Consider the following 22,005-nt stretch of genomic DNA (forward strand, 5'->3'; position numbering starts at 1 on the left):
ACGAACATTAAATGTGACAGAAACAAGCCCCTACAACAGCAGCTCTCATTTTCTACACAACCTCTAATACTGCAATTACCTGATCCATTCAGCTTGGTTTCACATACGCCTCCTTGTCCTCACGCCACTTCACTCTTACAATTATAACCTCTTCTATAAAATCAGGAATACATCCGCAGTTTTCCTCAAGTACAATTGGCTATGGCATTCCTTGAAACGCCAGAAAATTGTCTTTCCTTTCAGACCATGCACATTTTTACACAAAAGCATTTCCAGCCCCAGTTTCTGCTGCCATAGCCGTTTCGTAGCCAGAAGAATGAGCACTTATTTAAAGTGTCAATAATAGAAAGTAATAAAAGCGTGACACATCCCGAGGCGCTGTGAGCTGCTCCTGAGGGAGACGTGCTTTGGGAGCACGACCCTTTCCCGGGTTCTGTCGGTCACTGTCACACCATTATCGGATCAGCTCGGTCAGGGCATTGCTGTTCCTTTAGCGCTGCGGGGTGGTGGCGAGCAGCGAGGATGCTGAGAGCTTTAGGCGTTTGAAGCATTGTTTTTACAATAAGGGGCTCCGAATTCGGCTTGCAGAGACACCGCTTTGTTTCTTTCAACTAACTAATGTGTTTTCAGCCCATCGCCATTAGAATTTTAACACCCAACCAATCCACAACAAAACCAAAACCGGCCAACCAACCAAACCCCCAAACTGAGCTGTTTTAGCACGCAAAGCCTCTGTAGACACACATGAATGATAATTTTAAAACCCAAGTATTAATGAAACACAACACCGCTAAATCCCTCTCGGCGGCTGGTCCTGCCAATCTAATTGCAGCTCGCAATCAAGGTGACTTTAAGCGAAAAACTTCCCCTTGCAGAGACATTCCCCTTACAGGGTCGGTGCCCTCAGAAGGACAATCCCCTCACAGGGTCGGTCCCCTCAGAAGGACAATCCCCTCACAGGGTCGGTGCCCTCAGAAGGACAATCCCCTCACAGGGTCGGTCCCCTCAGAGGGACAATCCCCTCACAAGCTCGGTCCTCTCACACGCAGCCCCGCCGCTCCCGCCCGGCGCGCGCCCCCTCAGCCTGCTCCCCCCTCCCTCCCCGCCCCCCGGGCGCGCACGTGCTGGAAGCAAACACCACGCGGCGCATGCGCGGCTCGGCCGCCCCTCCTTTACCGCCCCCGGCTCGGAGCTGGCGGGGCCGGGGGAGGAGCCTCAGTCTCCGGGCGACTGATTGACTGATGTCATTTCCCCGGCTCCGTGCCGCGCCCGCCCATTGGCTGCTCACGGACCGCTATCTGCGCCGCGCCGCCTGGTTCGCTGTTGCCGCGCCGGCCCTTGCCTTATCGCAATTCGGGCCACGCGGATTAGGGCATCTAAACCCCGCCTCTTGCTCCAGCCCCTCCTGCCGCCAACACCAGCTCCGCCTTCCCCTGCCTCTCATTGGTCCAGAACCGCTTCGCTCCTCCCTCCCGCCCGCGCGCTGAGCTCTCCGATTGGGTGACGGCCGAGCTCTCCCCGCTCCCCCCTCCGCGGTTGCTGATAAAGTTTTGTCCGGAGGCGCTCGGGCCACGCCCCCTCCACCCCAGCCCCGCCCCCCCGCGGTCCAGGCCCCGCCCCTGACCTGCCCGAGGGGGGCGGCCGTTGAGGCGCGCGCGCGCTCGCGGCGGCGGCACCTCCCGTCCCCTCGCGACCCCTCCCTCAGTCCCGCTCGGCGGCCGCGGCGGCAGCATCGGGGGTGCCGGTCTGGGCAGAGGTGCCTCCTTCTCCGCCTCAGCTCCGCTGTCCCCCGGGCACGGTGAGCACAGCCGCGCGGAGCCGGGCTCTCCTCCCGAGCCGCCCGCTCCGCGACGGGGGAGCCGGGGCGGTGCTGGGGCCGGCGGGGAGACGAGGCGGGATGTTGGGAGGCTGCCGGGGCTGCGGGGCTCTGCCCCCGCCCTGGCACCGCGGAGCCGCTGCGGGCGCGGCCGCCGCTCGTCGCGGGCTGGCGCTGGTCGCGCTTGTCACCTGGGACCAGGCTGGGCTTTCGCATCGTATTTCATGTCTGTCATATTGCCTGGGAAACTTCTCCAGCCCGATACAACTTGGAGTAAAAAGGCAAAAGAAAAAAGCCTAAGCCTTTCCATTTAATGTTACGGCCGCTGGAAAACACAGCCCGGCAAGTTCCTCTTAAAATATAATTGCAACATCACTCCTTTAGAGGAAGCGAGACATGGAACATAGGACCGCAGGGAAAGCACTTAATCTGTCCTTTTGTGTAACGTGGGAAAAGACTGGGCTTTTCTGTGCCGTAGGACTCTCCGCTGGGAGGTTTGATGTCTTTTAAAGTATTCTGAGGCTTTTCAGAAAGATTTTAAGTGCAAATTGCTCCTCTAAGGCTCTAATCTGGTGAATCGGAAATGAGGTTGGGTATTGGAAGAGTCTGCTGTGCTGTTTTTCTGTCATTTTGGGTAGAAAACGCAAATGAAACCATACTGGTGCTGGACGTGGCTGGTCTGAAATTGGGGTGTATTCACTCCCCAGCCCATGGTTCTGACACCCCTTTCTGAAACTTGTGTGTGCTTTCCTGTGCCTTTGGCTTGACTGACCTTGCTCAGCGGAATCCTTTGTATCATTGCTACTTCCAAATCTTGTGTAACATCTGCCAGTGCTATAGAAATACATAATGTAGTTAGGGTTTTGGATGTCCGTCTTGCTTCCTGCTTGGTTTTTCTCAGAGAGATCTTTTTGAAACTCGGAGACTGAGATTAACGCTTTTCTTTTTTCCCCTCCTTCCAATTCAACAGATGCAGTTTATGTTGCTTTTTAGTCGCCAGGGGAAACTGAGACTTCAGAAGTGGTATGTCCCATTATCTGACAAAGAAAAGAAGAAAATCACAAGGGAACTTGTTCAAACAGTATTAGCCCGCAAACCGAAAATGTGCAGCTTCCTGGAATGGAGAGACCTGAAGATTGTCTACAAAAGGTGGTTCTGCCTCACTAACCTTGTAATTGCCATACATTACAAACCATGTATAAAGTAGCAAGAAAATAATGAAGGTTGTTTTTATTTTGTTGTGTTTTTTTCCTTCCCTCTGCTGGTTACAGAGAAAACTGACTTTTCCCTTGCATCTAATTTGATAACCAAGCAGGAGTCATTCATGTGTGGAAAATCACTCATGCATTTAGAAATGTACTGAAGAAATGAGCTTTCCTCCTATTTTTATAAGGAGTGGCAGTTCTTGGTAGTCTGTTGAGGTTCACGCAGTACGTACATGCTTCATATTTGTATGCATTTCAGATTTAATAAGTGATAAAAATTTATAAATATTTACCTCAAAAAGTGGCTTCATAAATCACCTGGAAATGTAACTTGCTTTTAAAGGCTTCTAGAAATAAGGAAATAGTTTTTCACAGTACTTGGTTTGGGTGTTGGTTGTTTTTTTGTTTGTTTGTTTTTCCTGTATGTACAAAAAGGGATTTTTCATTATTGCAAAAGTCATGGCTAGCTTTCTTTTGGTGGAAATACTGTGTAATTTTTTCATGATAATTTAATTTTTCAGTTATTCCCTAACCTTTGTTAGGAGTATTTGGAAGGCATTTTTTTAGCTTTGTGCTGATCTTTAGAATGTATCAGAGTGTAGTTCTTCTCCAGAAATAACAGTCTTCTCCAGAAAAAAACAGTAATCCTCCTCCTGATGTGGTATGCTGCATCTCTTCTGGCTAAAGGTGGTGCTACAAAGCTTTGAGTTATCTCTCTTCCCTAGTTAGTTGTAAACCTGAGAATGTTTATGCATTCCTGTTTCCTTGTGGAGATGATAGATAGTTTGTGCCCCATAGTAAATATTGTTGTATTCCCTGTAGATAGGACAGAAAGGGCTGGACCAGAAATGAGGAGTTTGTAACTTCTCCAGGATAACAAATGGGTAGTATCAAATATGTTTAGATGTTTTAAGTGCTGCTCTCATATATACTTTGGTTTGTGTAAAGACACGCTTTTGAGTGTTGCTGGTCTGCCTAATGCATGTAGTTCTTCAACATGAGGAGAAACAATTCATGAGGCTATGCTGATAGCATATACAGTTTCTTCTGCCTCTTGATTTCCTCACAAAACACCTTGAACATATATGTAGACAAGCTTGTTCAAATACTTGCTCTACTTCCTTCCATATTAAGGCCTGCAAGTGCCTTTTCAGCCAGGCATTCGTGGGACTAAATCAGAAAAATGACGCATTAGTTAGGCCAGTGTGTTTCCTTCCTTACCCAGTCTTGAACAGCAGTAGTTGTTCTGGGGATGAGTCCACACAGCTGCTTTCCCTCCCTGTTTTATGCTGTTAAAAACTACTTGCCATGTCCTTTTGTGTCTAGGGAGCTGGTGGAAAGTGGGGTAGGACTGTTTGAGTTGCTGAATGTTGTGGAGTTCTTGCATCTCAGTGGTGTGTTGTGGGTCCTGTGGTCAAAGAGAATGACAAAATTTGCTGGGAGATGTCTATGTCTGGCTAAAAATGGTCTAAATACTGCAGTCTGTCTGCTGGACTGCTGGTGTGCACAGCTGACTGCAGTAGCTTATTTCACTCTCTGCAGACCAGTCTGGCACAGAGAGCCTATGAAACTGCTAAAGATGAGCTTGTACCAAGCTAATGAACATCTCAACTTTTTTTTTGACTGAAACATCACCAGAAGGACTAGGTGTAAGGGGTGATAATTTAAATGTCTGTATCTGGTAACACTAACACCTCTTAGGTTTGTGGGACTTGTTCCCATCATTGCATCATAATTAAAGATGATGAGCACCAGCTAGTATGATTTCTTTGTAAAGGGTGACTTTTTGTAGCTGAGAAGGTAGTGGTTAAAAGAGAAACACACCAGAAGGAACTTCGTGGCTTGTGATATTGCAAAAGGTGCTCCCAATTCCTCATGAGCATCTCTAGAGGATCTCTGCTAAGATTTGTTCTTGTCCGATCTATTGCTGGGAACGATCTGAACCTGCTGGTGCAAATGTTTTTCAGTATAAGTTCAAAAACTATGTGCCTTTTGCTATTTTGCGTCTTGAATTATTGACGTTTAAGTGCTGTTTTTGTTTTTAGAGTGTGTTTGTTGTTCACATGTAGGAGAATTGAACCTAGATACTGCAGCTCAAAGAATGATTGGCAGTATGAGAACTGTATTCAAGGATCTCATCGTACCTTTTTGCAGGAGCAAAATGAACTCAAGTGCAGAAGTTGTCAAGACAGTAGATTTAGCTTCCTTGTGATACTTAACATTTATTAAGACTGCTGGACTATTTTGATTAGCCTCCTTAGCTCTGTAGCATTTTGTCTTTAAAGGATGTTTTCTAAATTTTCAAGGAAATAGATCTTAAAATTCATCTAAACGTATGTGATGTAGCTTTTATTTCCTTCTGGTTTCATACATGTAGCGTTTATAATGGTTGCAACATAGGCTCAGACATTGCCTCCTTAAGTTTTTTTCCTTCAGCACTACAAAACACAGACGGAAAGGTGCCCAGCTTTTGTCATGGTGTGTGAATTGGCTTATATGAATTCTGTAGCTGGTTTCGAAGATAGTTTTTCAGGCTGATACACACTAGAAGATTAAAAAGAGGATGTGAGCTTCTAACTTCAAGAAGCATAGAGATTTGAAGTGACTTGCTGGGAAAATAAAAAATTAAATATGGGAAGCCAACAATTAAGCTTTATGAAAATAGAGGGGGAGTCTTCTGCAGACAGCTGATTAGAAATTTAACAAACACAACTGATGTTTGCTCTTCATATTTTGTCATTTAAAAAGTAACATAGTGGTTTTGGAGCATATAGGGTAGAAGATGCAGCTTTCCCCCTGTGGCAAAAAAATGTGTTAAATGTTAACATTTCTAATTTTTCTAAAGAAGGAACTTAGGATGTGATTTTTTTTTTCTTGGAAGACTTCTGTTCACAATTTTAGCTTCTGGCAATATGAATTATTTTCATTGTGTAGTATATTGCAGTCAAAGTCAGAATTTGGAGAAAAACTTATTTTATATAAATTTTACTTTAGCTGCATTCATGGGACAGTTATTGTTGATTAGTTATTTGATTAAGGATTGTGGCTTTACTTTTATGTGTCAGTTTGAAACTGTATTTGGAATATGATATAGAACTACCATAGCTTTTGCTGCTCTTGATGTGGCAGTTGTCTTTTACTTTTTGCACAACATAAGCTTAATCAGAGGTTATGTTAAAGACTTAAAACAGAATAAGTTTTAAAACTTTCTTTCTACCCTCCCTCCACTGAAAGAAGCCATGAAAGAGCCTATTGTGCAGCTACTGTGTCTCTTAAAGTATTGTGAACTGAAGGTACAGCCGTGTGGCCAGTGGGATGTGCCCAGCTTGGCATGATCCCTCTTTTTCTTTATGTATAAATTAGCAGCCAGTTGTACCTCTTAAAAATATTACTGTGGTGTTAGTTAGGTAGCCTTGTAAAACTGGCTGAATGCAATGATTATAGTGAATTAGATACTTGGGCTTGCTAAATTTAATTAGATCAGGTCTTCTTAGTAGAGGGTTCTAGTTTGTGTGGTACTAGGAGAACCCCAGCAACAAGAAGGTACAGAGAGAATTTTCTTAGAGAATTAGCAGTATCAAATTCTTACTCATTTTGAAACTGCTGGGGGCTATAGTCTTGCTGAAATAAGAAACTGGAAAAATGCTTCACTTCGGTAGACTCTGTCCTGGAGCCTCAGAAGTTCATGTTTTATTAAAGAAATGTATAAAGTTGTAGGGCAAGAAAAAAAAACCTTACGTCAAGCACAGCTTATTAGTTGTTCCAATTTTCATTGGGTTAGCTATCAGCAAACCACAGATTCTTGGGCTCATTGAGCACTTGTCTGCCTCCTCGTTGTCATTTAGAGTTCAGTTCTGTTTGTACCAAACTTTGTAAGCCTTAAACTTCCACAATTAGGATCTACATGCAAAGTGTCTTAGATGCTGACAGACTTATGGCTTGTTTGCAGGCTTATCTGGTGACGATCATCCAGGGATGACTTCAAGCAGGTGTTCTCTCATCTAGGAGAAGAGCACCACTGAGTTAGTAGGATCTGCAAGTTGAGCTCTGCCCACAGTGACCTGATCTCTCAGCAGTTACTGAACCTGGCTGTGAGAGCAGAAGAGAACTGTGCTGAAACATTGCCTGTCTGTTTTGAGGCTTCCCACTGCTGAATTACTGCTACTCTTGAGGGGAAGATGCATGGATTTGTTTCCTATAAAAAATCTCGAGGCCATCTGTCTGAAGGCAGGAATTTTCATAAGTATTTATACCTGCTGTGTTACCTTTTTGTTCTTTAGTCCTGTGTTACATTTTCAGATGATTGGGTCCAAACAATTTTTGGTCTCTCTGGTTTTGGTCCCCTTTCTGATAAGTGAAGGATATTTATCATAAAACATTTTCATAAGTGAGAGTAAGCAGCTGAGTTGAGTCTGATGATTATTTAAAAAATATTTAGTGAGATTAAAAAAGACCAGAACTGCAATAGGAATAAAAAAGGGAGAATGTTTCTTACAGACTATACTTTATTTACTTTTGGGTATGTACTTTTCTGTCAAGGTTTGCATTTTCATTGGGTGCATGTGAAAGTTTTTTGTCAGGCTCATTAGGAAGAAGCTGCTTCTGCAGAGAAGAGATCTTCTTGAGCCTGAGTAATCTTCTTGTCTTTGTGTGGATACTGTCCATGTAAACTGCACTTGGCAAAACTGCCAGTGTCTGCTGTGAATTATAAGTGAACACTTTTTTTCTGAAGCCCTTTCTGCAGGGGAAAAAAAAATTAAAATAATGCCTCTGAGAATTTGGATCTGAAGCATTCCTTTGTAGTATGCTCGTGCCCTTTGGTATGACTTGTTTATACTCTTCTGCCTTTTGCCATTCAGGCTTATTAAAGCTGCATTTGTTTTCTTTTGTTGAGTAGTGATCCATTAGTTGTGGTTGCTACTTAAAAAATAAATACTAAAATATTCTCTGCATATATTAATAGATACCCAGGCCTCCATTTTGTGTTGATACCTACTGAGTAGTGTTTGTTTCTTGGTCTTATTTCTCCAGAACTGCAGTTGGCAGGGCTTGAATGTGCAGTCTACTTGCTAGCTGCCAAACACGGTCTTTTGAAAGTACGTTTCATTCTCTTTTAAATGAGGACACTGAGAGCAGACCATGCTCTGAAAAAGTATTTTGTGTTGGTCTCCCTCTCTCCCATCCCCCCTTCTTTTTCCATAAAATAGTTCTGTGTGCCAAGAGAGACTCCTAAGTACTAGAGGAGCAGAGAGGGACTGTCACATGTGGATAAATTTAAAATACTTGAGTGAAATTTGATAAGATCTGCTGGTACATGGTTCAACTTTTGTTGAAGCGCTGTAAGGAAACAGTTTAACTGCACTTCATCATAATCAGTGCTGCTCTTCTGAAGGTGATGAAAGGCTTTGTTTAGATGGATTTGGCCTAAGTGCTGGTGATTGGTGTAAATATCAAATAATGTGTCAGTGCTCTTTTTTGCTACAATGAAATATGATAACATGGAGCTTGACTTAACAAATTCCTCAGTAGGTTTGAAAGAATGTATTTTCTTTAATATTTCTTTCCAATACTTTTAAAAATAGTTTAGGTTCCTTATACAGATTGAATGTTGCAAGCTACTACAATGACTGTAAATGTCCTTGCACAATTAGGCATAAACAGAACAATGTAAAATCAAAAGAATTGTTCTCAGATAGGACTTCTGATGAACTGATGAATCCCTGTGGTGAAGAGATGAAAGAGAGAGGGAATGAAGGTGTCCTTCACTGGAGGTGTCTTCCTCTCTTCCCCCATCATGTTTTGTGGTAGGATAGGCAATAATATTTTATAGTCATTTAAAGATTTTGTGCAAAACCTTGTATAAAAGCTATTCTGATTAATCTTTCATGTTGAAACTGTAGCAATTTCATTTGGAGCAGAGTGGGAGAAGGGGGGGACGTTTTCAGATCATAAGTGGTATTGGATGTGTGCCTTGGAGACGAATTTCAACATAGCTGAAAATACAGTGGAGTTTTTCCAGAACTTCTAAAAAGTCTGACAAGTCCCAGCTGTTAAAATATGTGTAATGTTTAAAAGATGCATGGGTTTCTCTGTATGGGAAACAACTATGCACCTTAAACTAGGTATTCGCATCTGAATGACTTATTTTTCAGTAGGGCTGGCTACTCAGGAGTGCTTAATCTGGCCAGTTGTCTCCTCTAAAGAGGCAAAAAAACCCTGTTTCTGGTTAATGTAAATTAGCAGTTACAACAGGTGGTTCTTGAAATCTGGTTTGTGCCATGTGTGACTGAAAGGCATATGGTTTTGGCATGCTAGAAAAAACTAAATGGGGTTTTCAGCTTTCATTCCTGCTTTGGTTTTTGTTTTATTTTTTTTTAATCAGCTTTCTTTAAACATGTCTTGAACAAAAATATAATAGAGCACAGTAGAATTGGATGGTCTTTTTGTTAAAGTGCAACTTGATCATATCTGTAGTTATGACTTCCCTATCTTCCAAGATGGAAGTGGATTGCTAGAAACTATTTGATGGCCTCTCATCAGTCTGATGCCAGGACAGTTAGTAGGGATTGCATTGTTGACTTAATTGTAGTTGGTGTGGATTATATTTGTGTTGTTTTTGGAGTTCTTGAATTTTTAAAATTTTCTGTAAAGACTAAACCCTAATTGCTAATTCAGTCTATCTTTCTTGAGGCATTTTCTATGGTTTTTATGATCTGTGTATAGCTTACATGATGAAAGTTTAACACTGGATCAGTTGATTAATATACTGGTATATGGATGTTACAGAGAGAAGAGAAAGTATGTTATCTCAGAACTCTGCCATGATGCCACAAAATGAAATACATTTAGTTTTCCAAACCACCTCTCTGGCTATTTTAGTTCTGTCAGGTAAAGGATGGCAAAAAGTGAAGTCATGCTTGACTCGGAGACATAACTCCCTTGTACATGTGTGTGTCTTCTGGTCTTTCAGCCATTCTTTGGTAGGACTTACTTGGTTTTGATTTGGGTACCAATATGCTGAACTTGAGTATGAAGGACTGCTGAGAATGTGATACTCCTCAAGTGCATTCATTTTGCTTATGCTTTTATGCTAACATTGGGAATATTTTGTTATTACAGATATGCAAGCCTCTATTTCTGCTGTGCTATTGAAGATCAGGACAATGAACTAATAACTCTGGAAATAATTCATCGCTATGTAGAACTTCTTGACAAGTATTTTGGCAGTGTGAGTTAGTTTCTTTATATTTTGTCATTTTGTTTTATGCCCACAGCACTTTTACAAGAACATAACCAGCTAGTAATGGAAAAGGTGTTTTTAATACATTTTGTGTGACTTGCTTGGCCAAACTAAACTGATGGTTGCCTCTATTAAAATACAAAATAAAATTATTGATTTGTAGAAGAACTGTTATTAATCTGGCGTTAATTGCCTGTATTTGTTTCATTTCATAGTAGTCTCGCTTGAGGTCATATAAAATCTTACTCTTAGTGGGAAGCTTTTCTTCTCCCTGGCACTTACCCACTGTGAGCATCTCTTATATCTGCTTCCAAAGGAGGCAGTTGGTTGTGAAGTGGCAGGAATGGTAAGGAAAGGTGAGAGAGACATCTGGTTACCCGGACAGAAAACACAAACAGCTACAGTAATGTACATGAACACTCCTAGAAAAACTGGTGCTCATTCTGCCTTTCTTCATAGTCCTTCTGACTATGAAATGCACAGACTGAACGAGAAATCTGACATTATTTATTTTCATCTCTTTCTGTAAGATTGCGTGAGCTGCCTTTGCATACTGCAGGCAACAAGAGAACTATAGGGAATGTTCTCTTGTGTCTTGAAGAGCTGTGTCTTACAGACTCCTGTGAATTGAAGCCTTTTAAACAGTGAAAGCTTTTTTCAGAGGTTGCTGTAGCTGTTTCTAATTGAAGAAAAAATACTATGTTTTTTTTTTCCTCCAAGGTGTGATTTTTGTTATTGCCCTAGTCCTTACAAGGTTACAGCCTTAGGCTAACATCTTGTTTTGGTAAAGTTTGGTGAAGCTGTGAACAAGTTAAGTTTTGTGAGAGGATATATCTCAAGTGAGAGTATCCTCCCACTTTGCAATAATGCTTGATGTTCTTTTTAGGTCTGTGAACTTGATATCATCTTCAATTTTGAAAAAGCCTATTTCATTTTGGATGAGTTCCTTTTAGGAGGGGAAGTTCAGGAGACATCCAAGAAAAATGTTCTTAAAGCCATCGAACAAGCTGATCTTTTACAGGAGGTAAGCAAATCCAACTTCTCTGGCCAAAGTGTCAGCATGGTAGGAAACTTCCTGTTCCTCTAAGCTTCTAGAAGGTATTTTTTAGCATGGTTAGCATGTAGTTTTAGCTAGTTGTCCTGAGTGTGCAATAGGATGATGTTAGCTGCTCTTTCAGTTTGGTTTGGCATGTTGATGTTGTAACTTACTGTGACTTCGTGTTCTGCTAGTAAATGCAAGTGGCTGTTGTGTGTTTATACCTAGATAATTGTAGATCATGCTTATTTAACTTAGTGTTGTTCATGTGTCTTCCATTCCTTCTTTTTATTTATTAACCATTAGTTTTTTTGTCATACCTGATGCATGTTCACTTCTTACTTTTTCGTTGCTGAAATCCAGAAGCTAGACTCTCTTCTTTGAGACTTTTTCAGGTATAGTTCTAATTAGTTCTTAGACCTGCTTTTCTGCTATAGGCTGCTTACTGTGGAACATTTCCAAACTGGCAAAGCAGTAATAGTAGTGCCATAGAAACATACAGAATAAAGTATAAGAACATTGTTTTTTCACTTTGAATGTTTTTGTTGTTTGTTATTATCATTGAGGAATTATGGATTGCATGTCTACCATTAAAAAAAAAAAATTGATGTGAAGGGTTTCAGTGATATAGGAAAACTTAATATCATTTCTCCATATTTCTCCATACTATGCTGGTTATTTTGGGTTTATCTGATTTTGTTGTTCTTTTTTTCCTTACTGAAATGTACACTGTTAAGGTCCTTGAATGTCTGAATGGGAATCGCAAATGCTGGTGAAATCATCAGTCTTGTGTGCAAGTCAGTGAGCATATGTTTTAACAGGGATGGTTCACCTTTATTTTTTAAAGTGTACTGAGGTTTACTGGTTAGATGATATATAGATCCAAGTTGCTCTATTTCCCCTATATGAACTTTCAATTTGCTATTTTCTCCTATGAATTAATTGCTTAATACTCTTACAAGCCTTCTGTGATCCACTTGGTAGTCTTTTGTTGGGCATAGTATTAGTAGGATGGGGAAACACAAGGTGTTCTTTACCCTGGTAGCTGTTTTTTTAATCCTTTCGGAAAACATGCAGATCCACTGCACATTAAAGTTCTTGTTATGAACAAGGTCAGCCATTACACACAGATCTGCTACCCCATTTTTCTAGAATGGAAATATATGTACTTATTTACTTCTTGTGTTCTGATTCAATTTAAGTCCTTCTCTACTCTTTGTAGGAATTCTCTTAACCAGAAGTCCTGTTGCAGTTTACAAAGAGAGGAGAAAAAGAATCTGTTTATTCTCTTAAAATCTTTTGCTCTTTATATGAAAACAGATATAACAGATTAGTTATATATTCCAGTTTGTCTCCTGCAATTACAGTTAATTGTACATAAAGTAGAATAACTACATTCTTTCTCATTGTTATTGTTTTTGAACTTTATTTTCACTACTTTTGTGGGGCTGTTCTAAAGAAAAAATAAATTTCTAGGAATTCATTACTATTTTTCTTTCCAAGCAACGAACATTCTCTTTTTACAGAGAATATAATTTCATGTTAATATAACTTCAAGTTAAAAATCTTAGGCAAAGGGAAATACCACTTTTTCAATGTGAGACTTTTCTCTAACCCTGGTAGCTTCACTCTGATTACCCTTCCTTTCCCCATCTTTAGGAGATTTTCAGTTGCCAGTGTTTATTAAATAATTTTGATTAACTTGAAAGTTAGCACTTTATCACAGCACCACTGGAGTCCTATGTTGGGCTTCTGTGTTTTTCATTCTTAGTTGTATTGACTGTTGATCAAGTATAAAACTACTCCCTATACCCATATTTTAGTTTATAAACCCTGTAAAAGTCTGGCTTCATAATTAAATTGAGCTTCCAATAAATTTAGACTCTTTTCTATACAAGTTTGGTTTTGTGTCAACTGCTGCTATGTAAATGCTGGGTTTGATGAAGAGAGTTGTTAAAATAAGTTTCTCACATGTGGAGAATTTTTAGTACTTTGAGTTAATATCTGCTTCCCAGAATACTTCAAAACTGCCAGACTGAAACATGGTGTGATTCCAAACGCAAAACATATTTCTAGCAGGGTTGTCATGTGTTTGTTTTTGACCATACAGATTTTAATTATGTGCAACCAAGTAATTTTTATTTGGCCCTGAATACTCATATTGCCAAATATATATATGTGCATCTGTATGCACATACATATATAGAGTTGAATACACAATATTATTGAATGCACAATATTATTAATCAATAATGCTACAGGCATTGGTGTCTGAAGTACCTTAAAGATGAAGAGCTGTATGGAATACTTATACAAAAGAAAATCATTACAGATCCATTAAGTGACTGTTTATGTAATGGTAAGAGGAAATACACTAAGGCATAAATTGCTGAGTAGTGAATTAGTTCTTAATAGCCTTGCCTACTTGTATTTTCTGTTGAAGTTTTCCAGGATGTACTTCTATGTCTGAGCACCTTCAGTAACTACTACAGTTTGTGTGATGGAAACACACCAACTTGTTAAACCCCTCTCACCTTCACATTCTTGTTAGTTCCTCAGGAATGTACTTAGTTCAAGAATCCATTCCCTACCCCCTCCCCCATATTTATTACCACCTGATAACTTATCAGTAGTCAGACATCAGTACTGTCAGTGGTACCCAGATGAAGGGTAGTAAAAGGTAATTAACTTCAGTGCTTCCATTCTTCCTTGTCTCTCTATTGTAGAAATGCTTCTGTTCAAAAGAATGCTTTTACATGTTGTTGATGATTTTATATCTTGTTTGCTAGAGAGATTTTAATACTTAACTAGTGATTACAAAGGCATTACAAAGGCACTGCTGAAAAGGGGGTTTTGCTTGTGTGAACAACTCAATTATACTGAAAGAAATTGGTAGATGCAGTGTGTTGTTGCATTAATTAAATATATACATGTGATGTGTGGAACAGCTAAAAGATAAGACTCTGCATCATTTTGTGACACTACCAATGATAGATGTTTTATACAAAAGAGAGGATTTATTTCTCTCAAAAGTGTAATTGCTCTGGTGGTTTTTTTTTTTTTGAGATGGCTTGAGTAATTCAGTTTGGTGCTTGGAAGTTTGTGGTCATTTACTGTGCTAAAATGCTGAAATCAAGGAGTTAATAATTGTAATATTTAAACTGAGCAGTCACGTATGTATTTTAAAGCAAATCTGTACAGACTTGCTGCTCTTCATTTGAAGTAGGAAAATTTTCCTAAACATTGGCTATGAATGAAAATGGTTTTTGTTGATTATCCTAGGTAAATTTTAGAAAAGTATTTTGGAAATTATCCCCATTTTGTTCACCAGTGTTCTTTTGTAGGATTTTTGTGTATTTTTTTTACTATTTGATTGCAGAACATCTGAATACCTAAAAATACATATTTTTTAAAAGAGATTTCTAAATAAAAAGGTCAGTGAGTCTGTCCACAAATCATGCTTGCTTGTGTCACTACTTCAGTAATGATCAAAAACTTAAAAGCTATGTGAATGGTTTTTTTTCTTAGGCTCTTGGAGTTTGGCCTCAGGCAGTATTTACTAGTCCTTCCACATGAAGAATAAAAGATAAGCTATCAATTAACCTTATTTTCTTTGCTATGTCAAACCCTTGCCTCATCCTATATCCAGAAGGGTGCTGACAGTGTTCATGTTGGCTGACTTGCCCTAGATGTTTAGGGTTGTGCATAGATTAAAGCTTTTGGTTTTAGAATTAGCATCTTTGGAAATTAAACCGTGTTGAATTTCCTGCATATACTATGAGAATTTTCTTATTGTAGATGAATGTGCCTATTGGAAACCACAGGCTTGAAAATATGCATAATAGTAGGTATTAGATTGTTCTTGAGATGTGCCAAAGCTCCTTCATTTTGTCATTAGCACTGGCAAAAGAAAATTCTTATATTTAAGCCTCCGGTGGGTGGGAGTATTAGGGATTTTGTCTGGTTTAGGAAACAGCCTTTGTAAGCACCTTTGTATTACCATTTGCCTGAGAAACTGACTACGATGAATGCAATTAATTAATTCTTCACTTAATGTTTTTTCTTAAATATAGACTGTTGAAATAGACTGCCTTCCTAAGTTGGCAGTGGCATTATTTGCCTTGGCTGTGCCTGTGTTCCCCTGAATGTGAAACAAGAGTGAATAATGAAATCTTTATTATCATGGAGATTCAACTGCCTTGACTGCCATCTGCTCTTCACATATAACTTCCATCTCAGTTTCAGGTGGTCAGCTTTGTTGATCAGTTGGTCACTGCAATTTTAAGACATGTATCTGCTTGATTTTAGGCACAGAAAATGATCTACAATTACATTTTAGAAAATACATATATATGGGGACCTATGAGAGTTACTGTGAATGAGAAATGATAGATTGTTAGTTCATTATTTAGGGATTAGGAAATAGCTGTGATTTTTATGGATTTGGACTCCCTCCCAACTCACAGAAGAACAAGTTTTGTAGTATTTTGGTAGCTGATGCTTATGTAAAATATGTTTCAGAACTCAGTCTCTGGAGATGTATTTATAGAAGAAAGGGGTTATAATGCTTTTAGAGTGTTTGGCACTCTCCATGATACTCAAAAAAGTCATGACAATCAGATGCAGTCCCAGGTGACTGGGAAGAGGGAAGCTTTGTACCCATTTTTAAAAGGGTAGGAAGGAGAACTCTGGAAACTACCAACCTGTCATCCTGACTGCTGTCCATACCTGGAAGGAGCTGTGCAAGGGCACGTGGAAGACAGGGAGGTGATTTAGGACAGCCAGCATGGCTCTACCAAGGGCAAGTCCTGCCAACCCCTTCTATGGGTTGGCTTTCTATAATGAAGCAACTCCATCAGTGGGCCAGGGGAGGGCTACAGATGTCATTTGTGTGGACACAGTCCCCCATACAATTGCTCTGTCTAAATTCAAGAGGGCTGGATTTGATGGGACAGTTACATCCAAAGGATAATGTTCAGTGGCTTGGTGTCTCAATGAATTTCAGTGGTGTTCCTCAGGGGTCAGTAATGGGACCAGTGCTGTTTGATGTCTTGGTGGCATGGAGGGATTGAGTGCACCCTCAATAAATTTGCAGGTGACACCAAGCTGAATGGTGCAGTTCACACATGTGAAGGATGGGATGCCATCCAGAGGGACCTGGACAAAGCTGGAGAAGTGGGCCTCTAGGAATCTCAGCAAGTTCCACAAGATGAAGTATAAGATGCTGCACCTGGGTCAAGGCAATCCCTGGTATCTGTGCAGGCTGGAGGGTGAACAGGTCAAGAGCAGCTGAGAAGGACTTGGGCGTGCTGGTGGATGAGAGGCTGGACATGACCTGGCAATGTGTATTTGCAGCCTAGGAAGCCAGTTGTACCCAGGCTGCATCAGTAGCAGTCCAGGGAGTCCCAGCAGGTCAAGGGAGGGGGATTCTGCCCTTCTGCCCTGCTCTGGTGAGGCCCCACTTGGAGTGCTACATGCAGCTCTTAGGAACAAACCTCTAAAGACTGTGAATTTAATTTTAGCAGACAGATCTGTAAACCTTGATATTTCTGTATTTTTAATAGATAATTTTAAACTGTCCTTCTTGCACTGCAGAGTAGGCTTTCCTGCAAATACTGACCAAATCATACTTTCCATGTTTAAAGCAATAGGAAGTGTTCCAGAAAATGAATAGTAGAACCTGCATCTTTTTTTCCCAAATACTAATGGGGAAGAGGAGGGTAACACTTCAGTATTTAAATATCTTCTTGAAAAAGTGGCACTGAGTATCCAGGAAGTTAGCATATCATGCTTTGACCTCTTCCCATGCTCAGTCTGATTTTTATTTAATTGTTTCTTTTTTTAAGTGTGTGCATGTAAGATGTTACTAATTCTATTACATCAAAGAAATCAAAATTAGAAGATCTTTAGACTCAACAAGTTGAAGGAGTCTTCCATAACAATGTTAAATATGCATTTATTAAGCTTTGCAAATTGAAACATCAGAAAGTTTCAATTGAAAATAAGACAAAATAGTATAGGCAGTCCTTGCTGTCTCATAACTATGCAGTGCCCTCTCTGATGTGAATTCCAATACTGATCAGTTTGCAAACTGTGAACTTGATCATTTATTGATAAAAGCAATTATTGTAGAACTGTTGAGGATATATTAACAATACACTGAACTCTTTGTAGATTATAATTCTAATAAGGATGTATTTATTCTGTACATTAAACGGATAGATTATTTTCCAGAGACATTCTCCTGTCCTCAGCAATAGAAGCACTGTGTCAGGGTGATGCAGTGAAAATTTTAGTGCTGCTGCATGTGCCATAGCTGTTTTCAGGAGTTTAGTCATGTGCTGCTTGTCAATTAGCATAGTAAATTCGGTGAACAATTGCAGAAGGCTGCTTGAGAGTAAGGAGTATCTTATCTTCAAAATCAGGTGCTCTTTCTGAATGCTCACATTAATCTGCATTTTAATAGAACAAGTTTATTGGATGTGGCAGGATGTTGAAAAGATCAGTGTTAATGTTTGGATCTTGAGATTGTGAGGAGAAAATTCCATTTTTACTCTGTTGTCTGAGATGATGTGTCATGTTGCAGTGCTACTACCCTCTCCTAGAATTTTCACTACCTGTGAGATGGTGTTAGAGTGCCAGAGAATATTAGGTGAAAAGAATACGAATGTCCCCAGGAGGCATCCTGTTGTGGTTTTAGATTCTCATTTTTTTGTGGTCTTCTCTGTGTGTTGTACAGATGTTGGGGCACATTGCTGGTATATGTTTTAGGGCTCTTATTTATTTTTAAGGGAGAAGCTATATTTTTTGTTGCCAAGCTGTCTAGCAACGGTAGTAGTTCTGGTGATAGATATCAAGATACAATAAAAGTATGTATATGAAATTTTATAAAGGCTGAAAATTTGATATTAAAAGGCAAAAAAAAAATCTGAGAAGACCTTTTGTCCACAACTCTTTGAGAATTCTAAGTATGTTTGATGGATTGATTAAAGTGAAAATGTTGAACTTTTTGCACTAAGCAATACAACATGAAAGTGACTACTCAGCAAGTAACAATGGTGACTTAAATATGAATATTGAATTAAATTGTTAAATTACTTCAAGGATAATAGGTTGAAACTTTTCTTCATGAAACAAGTCTTATTATCAATGTTAATAATAATACTGTGTGACAGTTAATCACTGAATGAAATATAAATAAATTTTGTATTCTTTTAAGCTCTTAATCTGTTCCAATAATGAGCAACTGCTCTTTAAAAAAGTAAAATCTTTGAATTAATATTCCTTCATGCACAACTGAAGCTTTCTAAAGAACTCTTTACAACATACTCTTTTAAGGTACCAATGTCCTGTACCTGGTTAAGAAATGAAAAGTAAACTTAAGGGTTTTTTGCATCTCCTTGAAGTCTTATAACAGATGTTTTCTTCTGGTGCATTTCTGTTTGTTTTCTTAACAGTGGATTTTTAGGAAAACCTATTAAAATTGTATTAATCGAAAGAATAACAGTAGCTGAAACAAATTTAAGTGAAATAACTAAATATACTTTTGTATACTGTTTAGAATATTTTTAAGTCTTATTTTTAAATGTAAATAAGCTGTACATGATTGGGTGGATGTTGGGTTTTTATTTGCCTTTTTTTAAAATTTAGTAGTTGATATTACATTTTCACTGCTGCTTGATTTTGTTTATAGAGCCAGAATGAAGACTGGGGAGGTTTGTCTGAGGATATCTTATGATTAAGAGCAATCTAAGGCATTAGCCCTTTTGACCCCATCTAAATGATTGGTAACTACCAAGTTTACCATTTTGGTGGCATGGATTAAATGGGTGCTATGCAAAGAGTGCTGCACGTGTAATTAAGTCCTTGCAAGGGTAAACAGAAAATGGGTGATGGGCTTAACTTTCTGCAACACTTGCATGATGGTCTTTCAAGAGTGCTTTGAGTGTTTCCTTTTATTTTCCTTTTATGTACTAACCGCATCAACTTGAAATCTCTGACCTCTACTGGCTTTCTTTGGTGTTGATAATTAAGTGAGATAATGCAAGTTAGAGAAATGGATACCAAAGCTAATAACTAAACAGATATTTGGCTTTGTTTACTTACAATCAGCCCATATAAACATGTATTTATTGGAAAATGAGCTGTTTACATCTGCTATGCAAAGAAAATGGGCCCTAAAAAGACTGGGTGCTGCTGCAATTGACTGTGTATCAAAATGCCGGATGCTGCATGACAGAACAAAGCTTATTTGCATATATAGTGCATTGCAACATATTTTTGTCCAAAGCATAAGTGGAATACGTTGTGGCAGTCCTACTAATAAAGGTAAGATTTTAATTTGCATAAAGTAAGTTTAAAACATACATGAAAATGGTTTGCTGGAGAAAACTTAATTAGTCTGCTGCTTACTTGATATAATGATAAACAAGTAGTTCAGTAAACAGATTGGCTTTTGTAATGTGGAACTGTAATAATAGATCTAATTTCATATGCAGCTTTATAAATATCAGGGTTTAGTTTCCAGATAAAAGAAAATAATTGTAGTAGGCAAAAATATTTATAACATGTTCAAAACCAAATTCACAGTTGGTGTATGGGTATTTTTACCATTTAAGAGTTTCCTCTTAAACTCTAGTATATGATAGCATATATGTAGTATATGATACAGCCATTGATTTGTGTTGGGAAGAGGGGAGCAGCCAATAATCTGCTTGCATATGAGACCTGAAGAATTAGGGCAGTCAACAAGTAATTTTTTGGAAACAATTTCTTCATGGGCTTGGACATATTCTAAAACAAGTGTAAGGAAAACCTAAGTGCTCAAGCTCGATACTTTACACATTTTCCCCTCAATTTCATTGCTTTTTCTTTGCCTTTCGTGATAACAAGTTCATGTAAAAAGAGTGTGATTCTCATGGTGAGGTTAGAATTGAAACTGTGCCTGTAAAACTTTCCTTGTGATTAGAACTTTACAAAGCTACCTATATTGTTCAGCACCTGTGCTATGAACAGAGCTTAGGAGTCGTTGTTTTTTTTTTTTTTTTTTTTTTTTTTTTTTTTTTGTGTCTCAGCTGGCTACAAAGATCAGTTCTGACACATACAAACTCAGGTTTAGATAATTGTGTTACCCCAGTTTACTTGCCTACAATATGTCCCTGGGTGAATTCTGTGTGTGGGCATAGTTTTGGTTGAAGAAATGTGCTTTGTCCTCATTAAATTAAACACAGTTGTATTATCTGATGCTCATGGAATGCTACTTCTTGGCCTGTACTGTTGCCTGGCAGGACTGAACGAATAGTTGCTGTGTTCAGACTCTAATTTACAAGGTTGTCATGGTTCCTCAGAATATGGAGAAATAGAAATGGCATCTGCTGTGCTGAGTGGAGAGGGACAGATAGATGGTTGCACATAATCAGAGGTGGGGAATAGTTAGCCTGCAGTAAGGAGCTGCAGGTTGTATATAGGAATGAAGATCATCTGGGTTAAAGATCTCCTAAGGTTGCCTTAGGGCAAGGGGAGGAGTTTGACTCATAGCTTTGGTGTTTGGATTAACCTGATGTTTAACTAATTGGTTATACAACTTTAAATTACTTTAATCCTTGTTACTCTGAGGCACAACCAAGCCCAGAGTGAGTAGAACTTGGTTTTTTTTGTTGGCTGTTTTAGAGAGATTTTCTTGTAAACTAGAGTGTTGAGTACTACATGTTGTTCCATGTGGCAATTGTATTAAGCCACATATTCAGAAGTAGTCAGTTGCATAGAGAATGTGGTGAAATTTATGGTAAGCTTTGCATAATATTGAAAAACCACATGAAATCTTGATATACATTCAAATTGCTTTGTGTAGAAATTCACCTTTCTATTGAGAGCATTTTACAGCATTTTAAAGTCCTGGTCTTGAGTCAGAATGCAGGTTGCTCATCACCCAAACAGCGGCTGACAGTGACTCTTGTTGAGAAAGCTGGATCTGTTCTTACCGCCTCCTTTGTGCTGATCTGCTTGCCCTGTGGTTCCGGGGCTCCTAGCTTGTTAGCCAAAACTTGAGCTCATGCAGAGGGAGGAAAAAAGCAGTGGCACTGAAAACGGGAGTAAAAAGCAGCTGCTTTTGGCAAGCCAGGACTTTTGCTAAAGTTGATAGTACAGCTTAAATTACATCCTATTTTTAAAAAATCACAATATCTAAATGCTTTAAAAAGCCAATGTTCCACACATCTTGTCCTGACTCACTGTCTGCTGTGAACTCCCAAGTCAGCATGCCTTAGGTAGGGTCTAATTTACTTGTCACATGCTGCACCCCTGCTGTTGGCCTGAATCATAGGAGTGTAGCGAGGAGCTTCAGCAGCCGTATTGACTTTCGGAGTTTTCACCTGTCCTTTCTCTCCCTCTTTCCTTTGTGCCAGGAAAGCTATTTATACAACCATTCTAAAACGGAATTTCAGATCCCTTTAAACTGATCCAATTCAAATTGCTTATTTATAAAAACATATAGTCAGCAGCTTTTCTTTTCCATGTTTACAACTTGTGCCTGCAAACATTTGTCCAAACAATTGTAAGAACACAAAGTGCTGCAGGTACCAGGAAGGAAGGGGGATGCTTAAATGCCATTGCGATGGAAGCTTAATAGTATTGGATGTGACATGGCTTGTTGCAGCAGTATATTCTGGTCAGCTCTTCAAAGATAACAGCACTGCAGTTGGAGAAATGC

At 39.3% G+C, this 22,005-nt stretch overlaps 1 protein-coding gene across 4 annotated transcripts in view; it reads left to right on the top strand.

Annotated features, from left to right (window-relative positions):
* Positions 1 to 1,624: 1,624 nt before the first annotated feature.
* The window catches only part of AP1S2 (adaptor related protein complex 1 subunit sigma 2), a 33,339-nt gene continuing 12,958 nt past the window's right edge, over positions 1,625 to 22,005 (top strand). The window contains exons 1-5 of one of the 4 annotated variants that reach the window (XM_053936149.1): positions 1,626 to 1,798; positions 2,787 to 2,965; positions 10,141 to 10,249; positions 11,148 to 11,285; positions 18,991 to 19,084. In XM_053936149.1, the coding sequence (XP_053792124.1) occupies positions 2,787 to 2,965; positions 10,141 to 10,249; positions 11,148 to 11,285; positions 18,991 to 19,035 (471 nt within the window). In that variant the 5' untranslated portion in view covers positions 1,626 to 1,798 and the 3' untranslated portion in view covers positions 19,036 to 19,084. Of the gene's footprint in view, positions 1,799 to 2,786; positions 2,966 to 10,140; positions 10,250 to 11,147; positions 11,286 to 18,990; positions 19,085 to 22,005 lie in introns of all 4 variants that reach the window. The other 3 variants (XM_053936147.1, XM_053936148.1, XM_053936150.1) reach the window with 3 other exon arrangements.

Source organism: Vidua chalybeata, chromosome 2 (assembly GCF_026979565.1).
Source record: "Vidua chalybeata isolate OUT-0048 chromosome 2, bVidCha1 merged haplotype, whole genome shotgun sequence".
Taxonomy (NCBI): Eukaryota; Metazoa; Chordata; class Aves; order Passeriformes; family Viduidae; genus Vidua; species Vidua chalybeata.